The sequence below is a fragment of the Pezoporus flaviventris genome, unplaced genomic scaffold (genome assembly GCF_033815535.1).
Source record: "Pezoporus flaviventris isolate CSIRO_AGI_PZ_B2104156 unplaced genomic scaffold, CSIRO_AGI_Pfla_v1 ptg000113l, whole genome shotgun sequence".
NCBI lineage: Eukaryota > Metazoa > Chordata > Aves > Psittaciformes > Psittacidae > Pezoporus > Pezoporus flaviventris.
In genome coordinates, this window is record NW_026892661.1 from 2121528 (window position 1) to 2133855 (window position 12328).

General features: G+C 44.8%; 1 protein-coding gene across 4 annotated transcripts in view; it reads left to right on the plus strand.

The window, feature by feature from the left end:
* ALG9 (ALG9 alpha-1,2-mannosyltransferase) overlaps positions 1-12328 on the plus strand; it is a 77473-nt gene that overhangs the window by 25866 nt on the left and 39279 nt on the right. Inside the window, exons 15-18 of one of the 4 annotated variants that reach the window (XM_061477989.1) lie at positions 1732-2079; positions 4292-4559; positions 5963-6112; positions 6446-6839. In XM_061477989.1, coding sequence (XP_061333973.1) covers positions 1732-1855 — 124 coding nt within the window. In that variant the 3' untranslated portion in view covers positions 1856-2079; positions 4292-4559; positions 5963-6112; positions 6446-6839. Of the gene's footprint in view, positions 1-1731; positions 3530-4291; positions 5247-5962; positions 6113-6445; positions 6840-12328 lie in introns of those variants that run through there. The other 3 variants (XM_061477988.1, XM_061477991.1, XM_061477987.1) reach the window with 3 other exon arrangements.

Sequence of the window (12328 nt, forward strand, 5' to 3'; positions counted from 1 at the left end):
CCTAAGTATTATCACTGAGCTTTTTTGTTCTTGCAAGTGAAGCAATCAGCATTTTCATATCCTAAAGCATAAGCCCAGTGTTTGGCAAAAAGCAGGCCTACAAGATGCTGGATCTTGAAAGGAGGCAATCTCACAGTTAGGAGGACTTGTAAATTTTAGGAATTCAGACTTGTTCAGCTGAGGGTAGATAATACTTTCTGCCTCAGTTTCTCCTCGCCAGTGTGGGAAGAATACTGTTTAGTCTGTCACTTGGTTTAAAGAGGGAAGATTTCATTTGACAAAAATGCCTTGCTTTGTGCTTGTATGGCATCTTGCGTAACAGGACCCTGCTGCTGAGTGGTGCTATGCCGATGCAAGTAGGTATCACCAGTCTTTTCCTGGACTTTTACTCCAAGTTGCAGATTAATTACAGTAAGGCTGTCTAAGAGCCCTAGAAGCCTCCAGGGAGATGCAGTTCACAGTGGCAGTTCCTGCCATTGTTTTTTTTAGGCTGCATTTTTGAAAGATATCCAGTGCTGTCCTATAATAAGCAAACAAAACACATTTCAGCTTTCTTCTGAAAAAGCGACTTGAATTGGGTGTCCAGAACGTTGGCTGTGTTACCAGCAAAGCCATGTGAATTGCAGTGACTAGCAAGTATGTGCTCACCGTACCATCCCTGACCACTTAGCATGCTGCAAATGAAATTTGAGTGCTGCTGCTGCTTTTCCAAGCTTTATGTGGATGGAGTTAGAGTTATGTCTGTGAAGGGTAGATAGTTTACCAACAAGTTGATTTTGAAGAGAGAAACTTCAATGCAGAGTAAGCAAGACTCCGCTCCAGCCCTGTTTTCAATAAATTGCTCAATTTTTGAAGCCTCTAGCAAGGTTCAGTGTTGCTGCTGAAGGACATTTTGTCTGCTTCACATTTAAACCTGGATTGTACTATTAGTTTGCTCAGTAGAGAATACATGCATTTAAAATGTACTCAGCTAGCACAGCTCCAGCAATTAGCAGCCAAACAAAAAGTACTAATTTGATGGAGCCATTAAACCCTCCATGCTTGAGTACTCCAGTGGTTCAGTTGTTGCAAAGTGCTGTGAAATGCCAGCTCCCAGCACCAGCAGGGCATGGAGTGAATGCTGGCAGCCTGCGGCCAACTCCCTTGTAGGCTTTAGAGCAGTCCATCCCTCTTTAATTCAATACCTTCAACACAAGAGCAAAACTTCAAAATGCCAGTGCCCATCAAAGCTTCTGTCTGCCCTCCAGACGTGTGGAGGAATAGGCAGCCAGAAAGACTGGCTAGAAAAGAGGAGATGCCAGGAGCTAAATGCAGCCTTGCTATTTTCACCTTCATAGTGTGCCCTGAGGAATGGGAGGCCTGTCTCTCTGTGTGATACCAAAGGGCTGTATTGCCTGCTTTTTGGATGGTGATATCTGGGATCTAAGTTTATTTCAGTAATTACACCACCTTCCTGCTCTCTCTCCCTGCTGACCCTACTGGAATGGAGAGTCAGCATGCTGAAAAACTGGGCAGGCTGCTGCTCTTAAACTGATGGTGCTGGAACTAACCAGCTTCGGTCCCATTGACAAGGAGAAAATGGAGCTGGGCTTTGTATGCCTGAACCATTAGCATTCCTCATGTCACTGACTCACCAGCCCAAATCTTTTGCAAAGCCTCATTTGTACCATTTTGACCATACAAGCAAATGAGCACTCTAAGGATGATTTGTTTTTTCCTCTCTGGTTTCAGGTCCTCAAAGCTGCTGCGTGCATTCTACGTCCCTCTCCTCTCAGAACAGTACACATGGTATGCAAACTATACTATCCTGAAAGCCCGGAGGTTGAAGCAAACCAGGAAAAAAATGGGAAGCTAGCAACACACCTGGGCATCAAAATCAAGGGCATCTGCTGAACACTCTTGGACAACTGCCTAAGCCATCTTCAGTCCCCTTTTTGAAAGACTGTGCTTATAAGATTCATGAACAAAGATTTCCCATGAAGTGATTTCACTCTGCAAGCTTCCAGCTGTAAAAAGGGTGCATCATCTGCTTTCAGTTCTCGGTGTCAGGTCTCAGCTCTGCCTACACGGAACATATTGGTAAGAAACCATTTGAAAATCCAGCAGCCACCTACGAACGTATTATCCCTGCTGCTCCCTGTGTTATTATATATTACACCAGAGAAGAGAAAGATGGAAAAGAAAAAGGAATGACAGTGTGAGGTTCTACTCTAGGTTGCAATCGGGCACTGGGAAAATCCAGCTCAGCCTCTCTCTCCCACTGCCCCACATCCACTGTCCTCATCCGCTTAAGTAGTGGTCACCTTCTCCTGTGGAATTATTTTCAGGTAACAACATTTAGGATTTTTTTTCTTAAAAAAACAAAAGCAAGGGGAAGAGGAAAACACCTGAGAGACAATTAACTGCCATGCACTGAACCTCAAGGAATGAAGTAGCACACACCACAGAAAGAGCCTGAAGTTGCTCTGTCCAGGAGACACTTTCAAGGATGTGCTTTTGGGATAAAACCCCTCAAACTTAGGAGTTGAATCAGTTATCTGCTTTAATGGAATCCAGGGTGAGGGTTTTATGTGTGAAAGCAAGGGTTTGTTTGCTATTTGTAATGATTTTGTAACAATACCTGTAATATCCTCTGAATTCTAGACTACAGCATCTTAAAATTTCTGGAAACATCCAGAGAGGAGAGTAAGGATTAAACCTTTTCTTTGCAGTTCTGTTTCCCAGAATAGACAGTGTGTGTTAAATTAGTACAATATGCTTCAGAGCAATGCTGTATTTATTATATCTCCATTTTTAAAACATGCAGTATCAGAAGCTAGATGGAGTTGTTTTCACTCACATCCTTGGATTTCTGTGGGGAAGAGATGGCATGAGATGGAGCAGAGAGGAAGTTCCTTTTCCCAAAATGCTGCACAACCTCAGTGCTCCACTGTGATTAGATTGGTGTGTGTGTGCAGTGACAGAGCAGGTGGATCAAGAAGCAGATCTGTATGTTTGGAAGCTGTTAGGATACAAACAGTAGAGCATGTGCCTCTGAAGATACATGTGTTGGTCCAGGTGCAGAATGCAGTGCTAGGGAGGTTTCTTGGGTTGTCTGCAGGTTAACAGCTGAGCAGGATGTGAAGGACAGGCTCTACCGATGAGGCAGTGATCTAACAGGCTACTACTGGGACAAAGCAGGAGGAACTGGATGAGGAGCAAGGCATGGGTTGAATATATCAAATGAAATAAAATATCACCCTTCATAAGAGTCAAAGGTGGAGTTTCAAGGTTTTCGTCCAAGAAACTGGTGTGTTGGCTGAGTTGGTCTGGAAGCTCAGAGTCACATTGCAGATCAGTGGTGCAGTGTCTGTCTTCATACTATTCCCCCACATACCTCCAGCTGGCTCTACCCCTCATAAAAGTTTACATATGTGGAACAGGGCTTTATGGTGCCTGTAAATCAAAACCAAAATTCTTGCCCTGCTTGTTGCCTCTCCCTTTGCTAATCCTGACCTTAAATCAAATAAAGAAACAAATGCACCTCTCACTGGTGCTGTTTGTGGACTGTTCCATGTTGTCATAGCCCGTAACCTCATGTTTAATGTGAAAAGACAGTGCAGTAAACAACCATTTCAAATTACTGGCAGCTCCACCTTCCTCTCCAGGTTGGGGTGGTGGTGGTGGGAGACTGGTAACTTGACAATAATTAGGAGTTATCAGTGTTTTCCAGAGGAGTGCAGCTAATGGTAGTAAACATAGGTGCAGCTCCAGGTAGTGGACAGCTGGAGAGCTTTGCATTCCAGACTTTCAAATCAAGCCAGGGACTCTGTTTTGCTGTTGTCTGCTATGCAGACAGGTGGAGTCAGTCCTGGAGAATCTGCAAGCTAAAGAGATGAGGCAGAGAAAGAGAAGGTTGTTGCTGTTGTTTGATGACAGGAGTAGGTCATGTTTTAATGCTGATTTCATGGGGAAGTCTCAGTTCTGCAAAGAACTTGACCCAGCAACTCATTTAAGGTCACACGTGAAGTCTGCCTACGAGTTCTTTCTCATCTAGTGAGTCTTTGGCACAGAACCAGCTTTCCTGGCAGCAGGTGAAAGAGCCAGGGCCTCTCTTCCTTTAGTCCCTGCTAAAGCATAATTGTCAGGGGTAGTGCTACCAGGCAGCCAGGATGTAGCATATAGGTAATCTATCAATCCCATCTGAGACAACTGGGAATTGCTGCTAATTTTTTGTTTCTATCATAACAATTGAGCCATAGGTGAGACTTCTGAAATATTAAATGCTCCATCATGTTTTCATAATTCACAGGTCAGGACTATTGCACTCTGTGCAGTGCTAAGATTAAGCAAATAAAAAGAGCAGTAGCAAGGAGATTGCTAGGAAATAACCACATTTGATGGAGTGAGCAGTACAAGTCCAAGGAGCATTTTCATTGGAAGCTGAGGAGGAGACTAAGAACTGCCTACCCAACTCAAGTTTAGCTGAATAAAGGATCTTGCTTTTTGAATGTGGATGTGGATGCAAAGAAGTTTGTGCCAAAAGGTGGAGCTGTATCCAAACCAAAACATTTTAAAAGGTATTTTGTAGTTTGCTTTTCTGCTTTTGTTAGCAAGATCAAGGGAGGGGCTTCTTTCTTGTTTTATTATTTTTCTTCTATTTTTGCTTTGACCCTAATTGAAGCTAATGTATGATCTCATGGTGAGAAGGCAGGTTTGGGACAGCTAGTTTATGATCTTTGTTAGAAAATAAATCAAGTCTTGTGGTTTGTGAGCTTGTGGGTAAAGGGTCAAACCACAAATTGCTGATCTGTCTCAGCTGGATTCCCTGCCTAGAATTGCCTCAGGCAGAGAGGGGTGTTGTGACCAAACCTGTTTGGTAGCACATCAGGACTGTGTAGGCAATCCACCTTTGTCTCCTTTCTGACTTTGGAGAAAGGGCTCTTTGTATTATTCGGGCTGGTTCTGGAAAAGAAGGTATCTAGATGGCTTTCTACAGTGATGCTAGTGTCCGACCTGATACACTGACAGAAGCTGGTTTCTTGATAGATCAATAGATGGGCACAACCTCGTGGTCGTGACTGCCTTGATCAGGTGTCTGAAGCAGAGAATGTACAGTGGTTACAGTATTTCTGGCTTCCTCTTTGCTGGCAGTATTTCTGTAAACTGAGGCAGAGAGCACTGCAAGTTGGACAAGTGCTGCTATGAAATACTGGGACCCAGTAAATTTCATCTTGTCTGAGCTCATCCAGCCTTTGTAACAAGGAGCACCAGCAATGAAACAGATTGACACTGTCAGAAATAGGCTGAGGGAAGTCACGATTTCCACAGAACTATTTTTTTCTGCTTGTCTGCTGCAGAAGGATTTAAGGTCCCTTTCAGTTTTGCTCCTGCTTTCTCTGCCTGTTCTGGGGTTGAACTGTAACCTGCTCCAAAGGCAGGTGTATGTGTAAGCTAGTCATCGTCACCTACGGGTTTGTCTGGGCTCAGGGGAACATCAGAAGAGGGCGCTCCTGGACTCAACCATGTTTCCAAGGATGTTCAATGTAAATTTGCTCTTGTTTTGAAAGGAGAATAAAAAGGACACTGCATCTCCACAGGGATGATACTTATGCTTTTCTTGACTCAAGGTTTTTTCCTGTTTGAAGTTTTTTGTCTTTTTTTTTCTCTAAGAAAATTACTTGAAATAACAAACTCTTAGAAGCCAGGAGCTGAGAATGTGTGTGAAGAAGTAGGGGCAAAGGAGTTGAGGCATGTGGGGCAGATACCTTGGACATGAGTAACAGTTAATGAAATGTTGAAGCCTGCGTGTAGACGGGGAAGGCATCAGACTGACTTAGCTGAGGATGCCCCAGGCCAGCTATCAGGTGTGACTGGCAGATCTTCACAGGAGCTGGTTGTTCTAGGATAGGTACATGGCATATTGACAGCTGGTCTGTCATGTCAGAGCGCAGCTGCTGTTTGGCAGCTCTTCTCTCCATAGGAATGGGGAAGCGCTTCCATGTTGCATTGCCAATGTAAAGGAGATTCCTGTAAAGCATGGTGGGGGAACATGATTTCCAAAGCAGACTGTGTATCCTCTGAGTGATAGTGAATGGACTGGACTTGGGGTTTGGTACCTGGGACAGTGATGGTCAGTGGTCAGATATGGTCAAATAGACCTGCTGTTCTTCTCCCCTAATCCCCTGCCTTGTTTCTAGGGAGCCTAATGCTTAGACAGTTCTTAGTTGTGGCTTTACTGGTAAGTACGCGTACTAAGCTCAGAGGCAGGGACTGTCTTAGCATTTGACTTCACCTTTCATCCAACAAAAGGTATCAAGTTAGAGGGTTATATGTTTATTTTGTTGCTGTAAGAGGGCTTAAAGTAGCAGTGGAGAGAAGCCCTGGTAACAAAACTCTGTGGTTTGAGTGCCTAGCTCTCCAGGCACTGCTGGAGGAAAGAGCTGTGAATTTCTTTCTCCTCCAGCAACTGTCAGAACCTGAGCATCATCCCAGCCTTGCTGAGATTCAGCGCATGTCCCCGTGAATAACTGCACGTCTCTAGCTGCTTGCCTGGAGAGGTACTAACGAGGCCCCATCTGTCTGCTTTGCAAACTCCAACTGTGTCTGCTAAGCAGCAAAAAAAGGTCAGGCTGGACGTACAAGGTGAGAGAGCATCACCCTAGCAGGATTCCTGATCAATGCAGTCTTCTGCTGCCTTCCTACCTGTTCTTCATCCAGAGGGGAACTGCTGTACAAGACTGTAGAACTGCAACCAGGACAGGACAGAGTTTTGTTGTAGGATCAGTGAAGAGGCAGGGCCTGAGGCTGGATGCAGGGGTGGAGTTTCCCTTGTTGCCTCCAAACAAGTGCATATGATTGGATGCCTCACTAGAGACTAGACTAGAGAACGAGGAAGTTGGGTCCTGTGCAATACTGTCACTCACTTGTAACTCCATGAATCGTGCTTGGGAGGTGAATGACTGGGTACGTGTTTAAATATGATTGACAAAACATCATGCTTCAAACAGCTGTTTCTAGAAAAAGGCAAGCTTCTCTGTGTTCCACCTACAACAGAGAAGGCTGCTCTGGCCTTCTCTAGTTTCTAATAATCCACATGACACTGTTGTAAATACTCCTACCTGGAGAAGACAAAGAGATGTCCTCTCAGAAGTTTCTTCTGTCTTGTCTTGAAGTGGCCTGGTTGGAAAGACTGGCTAGCTAGTGAACAGCAGGGTGGAGAGCTGATCCCCGCAATTATTCTGCCTCAGAACATGCTGTCCAGGTGCTGCCCTGTGCTGCAGAGCCCAGCCCTGTTTTCTTCCTCATACAAAGGGGAGGCTGTTTTGACCTTTCCCATTTTTAATCTTCCCCTCCTACTTGGCTGGGGAAGCTGCAATTTCAACATGTTGTATCTGAGTCAGCAGGAAACAAAAACAGGGCCACTGGATGTGGGTTTTGTGGTGAATTTATAAGCAGTGTCCCTGCTACTAGGTCTGGTTTGAGACCAGCTCAGTGGTCAAGGCATAGTAGCAGCGATACACCGACTGGGCTTGTCACCTTATTTTAGGGACAGGTAGCTTTCCTCATCCCTGACATTCTTTCTACTGCTGCAAAATACTTGAGGCAGGTGCAGTCCTTGCCTGCATTTCACAGTGCGTTGCGCTGTGGATTCCTGGACTCTGCTTAGTGCTGGTGCAGGTGTGAGAATCCCATGGGCCAAAGGAAGAACTGCTGTTACTAGGCTACTTGGCTTCTTAGCTTGTTCTTTAGACAAGGAGTGGGTGCTTGGCTTTTCATGGGAAGAGGCTTTTATACTTCTGCTCCAGCATCTCTGCTGGCTCTCACTGCATCTCTGAAGAGACAGAACCTGCTGGTACCCTGCTGGCTTGAGCCCACTGCAGCTGGACTTGGATCCTCCTTTAACTCACGACTTCTCAGGAATATGCTCTGGGGACAAGCAGGAGCTTTTCAGCAGCTTTATGCAGTGCTGTCTGAATCACACAATAAAAAAGTCCAAACCCTATTATTAGACTTTGGAAACTGCTGCCTTAGAGACAGGTTTGCTTATAAATATCCATTATTTTCTCTCTGGCTCTTCACTAGGGAAGCTGGCAAGAAAACGGAATCTCTGCGTCTCCAGGATTTGCCTGCCCGTGCTGTTGTTGCTTCTTTCCACCTGAGCTCTTCCAGCCTCCCAAGTTCTAGCTGTGCTAATAAGACATTCACTTCAATATCAGCAGGGTAGCAAACGTGAACTATTTTGGAGCGGGACAGGAAAACAATAAGCAACTGGGAGAGCACTTGCCATGTAGATAACGCAAACCAGTTGCTTTGGTGGCTAAAGCAGAAGTGCAGGGTCGAGTTCCCTACTCAGCTCCAACGCTCCCCTGTGAGAAAGCCCCAAAGCTTCTTGAAACAGGGATGACAACGTTTCATTTCTCTGCCCTGTTTGAGGAGGGACAGATTTAAAGACCTCCAGAAATCAGTGGAAATGCTGATTTTAAAAAGCTTTGCAGCATGCCTCTGGACTGCACTGGCTGTCTTGTAACATGTGAATATGTCTGACCTAACAGGACTGCTGTCTCATTCAAGTTTGTTAGCTTTCCCATCCTTATGAAATAGCAGTCTTCTCCCCATGCTGGCTCTACCCAGCAGATTGCCCTGACTCTCCCACCTCCGTGTGCTGCTGCTCTGTCTCTTTCAGTTGCTTGGCATGAGTACAGACAGGTATGCAAGTCTCCTAGTCTATCACAGGAATGCATCTCTGGCCTTGGTCAAGGTAAGTAAGCACTGTGCTGCCTGTTGTGTGGGGCAGCCTGAACCACGTCTGCTCCTGGCATGCGTGAGACAAGAGGGCTGCGGATGTCTCAGCTTCCTGGTTGCCTATCTTAGTGAGAGCGGTATGCCCTGCCTGAAATCCTGCTGTCAGTAGGAAAGTTTTGACTGTATGTGTGTGTGCATGTTGAATTCCTGTTCATGTTGAATTCCTGTGCAAGTTGGGCTGCTGCCTGGCTGTGGGAGAGTCCTCTGTGTGCTTTCCAGATTTCTGCAGGCATTTAAAGCTATGCAATATTGATAGTACACCAGGCAGGGTGGGAAGATGGAGGTGCTGAACAGGTAGGGAGCGAGGAAACTTGATGCCACCCCACCATGCCGAGAGTTTCCATTCTCCCTTGCTCAGGGATGCACCCTTTTGAACCAGGGCCTTCTGGCAGAGCAAGGCCCCTCCCTTTCAAAAAGCAACCCAGAAGACTTTCCTGCCTAATTGGGATTATTTTTGGATCTCATTTTCTGTAGAGTTGACACCTATTGACAGATAATCCATGTCTGTAAGGAAAACTGACAATTAACTGCTTCCTTTCAATTAGGAAATTATTTCAGTTATTTCCTCTACCTTATAGAATTTGTAACAAATATATTACTGTCTGTCCAAAATAAATAGTCATCCTCATGTGGAGCTGGTGCAGAATCCAAGGCTGTACTTGTCTTTCCCAGCAATAGCAGGCCTGGGGATGAGAGTTGCTGTGAAGGAATAGATGTAATCCTCATTCACTTTTTGACCACAGACAGATGAGAGGGAATAATAGTAACATAGGCAGAGAAGAAATGGGTGGTATGATTTCTATTTTTTGTGACAATGTGGAGAACAAGGCAGAACTGCTAACTGTAGGAGTTCTTTTATTTTTTCTTACATCATAAAAACTCTATGGAATTTTGGCCACAGCATATATTCCATGGTATTCAGGCAGGGAGGTATTTTCTCCTAAACACAGGGAAAGAAAAGATTACAGGTGCTTGCCAACAGACTCAGGGTTAATGGAACTACCTCTTAAATGTCAGTTATGGTCCAGAATGCCTGCTGCATTAATGATTTACAAGAATAGCAGTGTGTGTATCTGAGCTTTCATTATGAGAATGGCTGTGATGTGTGTGAGAGTCAGATGATTAGAGCTGTGTTACAACCCCCAAAAGCCTTCTTTTAACTTTGGCTGTCGGGCAGTCACCACACAGGGCACTCAGATTGCACTGATAAAGGACTGTGCATGAGACAGTCCATGAATTTTAGTGCTTTTTACTCATGAGTTCACAGATGCATTCCTGTGGACTTTTATCTAACAGTGGGGTGATGAAAATTGTTGATGTGCTTTTGTGCTTGGTCTTCATGCCCTAAATAGCTCTGGTGAGTTCTCGATCAGCTGACTGAAATGCTGATGGTGTTTGGAGAGCAAATTCTGCTAAGGAAAGCTGGTGCAGGCAAAAGCTGAGTTGTTCAACCTGTAGAAAGGACTCTGACAAAAGAGGGCAGACCAGTGTCCAGTATCTCCCCAGCAGGAGCTGGGTTTAGTTTCCTCTTCTGGAGCACTGGAGTTTCTGGCAGTCTGTTCTAACTCCATGGCCATCCTCCTCCACTGGGACAAGGAGGTGTGCACACTCCCCAGGCCTGTTTACCCTTAGTGGTGGTATGTGAATTCCTTGTACGTTTTTAGGTTACTCTCTAGAGGCTGCAGGCAGGCTCTGGGATTTCTTTGTACATGAACAGAGCCATTGTGCAGACCAGTTGTTTAGTACCACCTTCCAGAAATATTTGCTAAGACGCTTCCTTGAAGTTTTTTGTAAGCCCAGTGTGCTTGCTAACTTGGGAGGGCTCCTCTTCTGTGCCAGAACTGCCCTCACTAAAAGGAGAATGAGCTGGCTTTTTCCAGTTAACCAGTCAATATTTATTCTTCCAAGCAAGCTGTTAAAATGCTGTTGCTCTCTTGTTTTGGTATTTGTTTCTCCTGTCTTGCTGGAATATTGCCCCAAAGTCTCCCACACTGGCAGCTCTTGTTTGTGTAGCAATGACATGTGGGCGTTCATAAAAGACAAGGTTGTGGGAGCCTTCCAGTGATTGCCAGGTCATGTTTTCATTTTCTGTTCTGAGTGTGGAGTATGTTTCAGCCCATCTGCTTCAAGAAAGGCTGGAGTTTGGGAAGAGAAAGCCACAGGATCATTTGTTCAATCCCAAGGTGAAATCTTGCTTCCACTGAAGTTCATGAGAAAACTCCTGTTGACTTCAGTGGAGTTTATTTATGTTCTGTGTTACCAGCACAAAGGCATTCCAGGTCTGGTTTTGGCAATTCCCACCTCCCCAGTTTGCTGTCTGCCTTTTTGTCCTCCATCACTGTGTGCCTGGGCTGCAACCCTAGTGTTCCTCAGCAGCTCCCTGAAACCACGACAGAACACATAATAAAAAGTGGTATACTATTTACCCTGGTGAGAATGTCAGAGGCATCAGAAAAGCCCTGTCTCATCAGACCTTCAGTACAGTGATGCTGGAGTGTGGGTAGCCTGTCCCTTAGGCCTTTTTGCTGAGTTCAAAATTAGTTCCACCTTAGACTGATAGAAATGAAGCTGGCACACCTCTTCCATCTCCCCTTCCCCCATAGAGTTTAGCATGGTTTTGATCATAGTCTTGACATGATTTTGTATTTGTTACATGTAAGGATACATGGCATCAAAACGATGTACAACAGTAAATGTCAGCCTAAAGCTCTGTGCACAAATCCATGATTCTCCCACACTGGCCTGATCTTGACAGGATACTCTTCAAAACCCCAGGGTACACATGTTTTTAAATGACATTTATTAAAGCTGCTTGTGTGTTAAAGTTCCCTTACAGAAATGGAAGGAGTATTTGGACTTCCAGATAACCATGATTCTTCCTAGTGTGGAGAGGGAAGCGAGATGCCCTAAATTAAGAAAAACTCCTTTGAACCTGTCTGAGTAGATCAGTGCAGAGGGATTTCCACTCTGATACTGTGTTTCTGAAGCTGGGATGTAAGCCAGCTCCCACATAGGAAACTTTTATCAAGTTAGCAAAGTTTTACACCTGTAGTTTGCTGAGACAGAGTGGTTAGGGTAGTTCTGTAATAGCCAGCTCAGTGCATGAACTGGAGGAGTCATTTCTAGCTGCGTTTTTCTATGCCATCAAGCCATTTGCATGTGTACTGTAAACCATGCTAAGTTGGGCTCTGGTGATGACAGTCCACACTTGCATTACTTGCTGTGTAAAGGTAACAAGGATGCTCCTTAGCAATAGCTTTTTGGGGAGTCCTGATAGACATCTTGGCCAAGCCTTGTCTTAATGGATTTTTGTGTGTGTGTACCACTTCAGTATAGCTTGTGTGTAGCATTAGTTGGAGCTTTTTCACTGCAAGTCCTTGGTCTAGCAGCCTGCTCTTTTTTATTTTCAGTTATTGTGACACTTAATTTCCTTATTACTGCAATTTCCTATAATTACCAAGCATTTTTTTTGAGAGAGGAATTACATTTGCTGCCCTGCCTTTCAGAGTAGTTGCTGCTGCCTTTCTGGTTTCACTAACAAGAA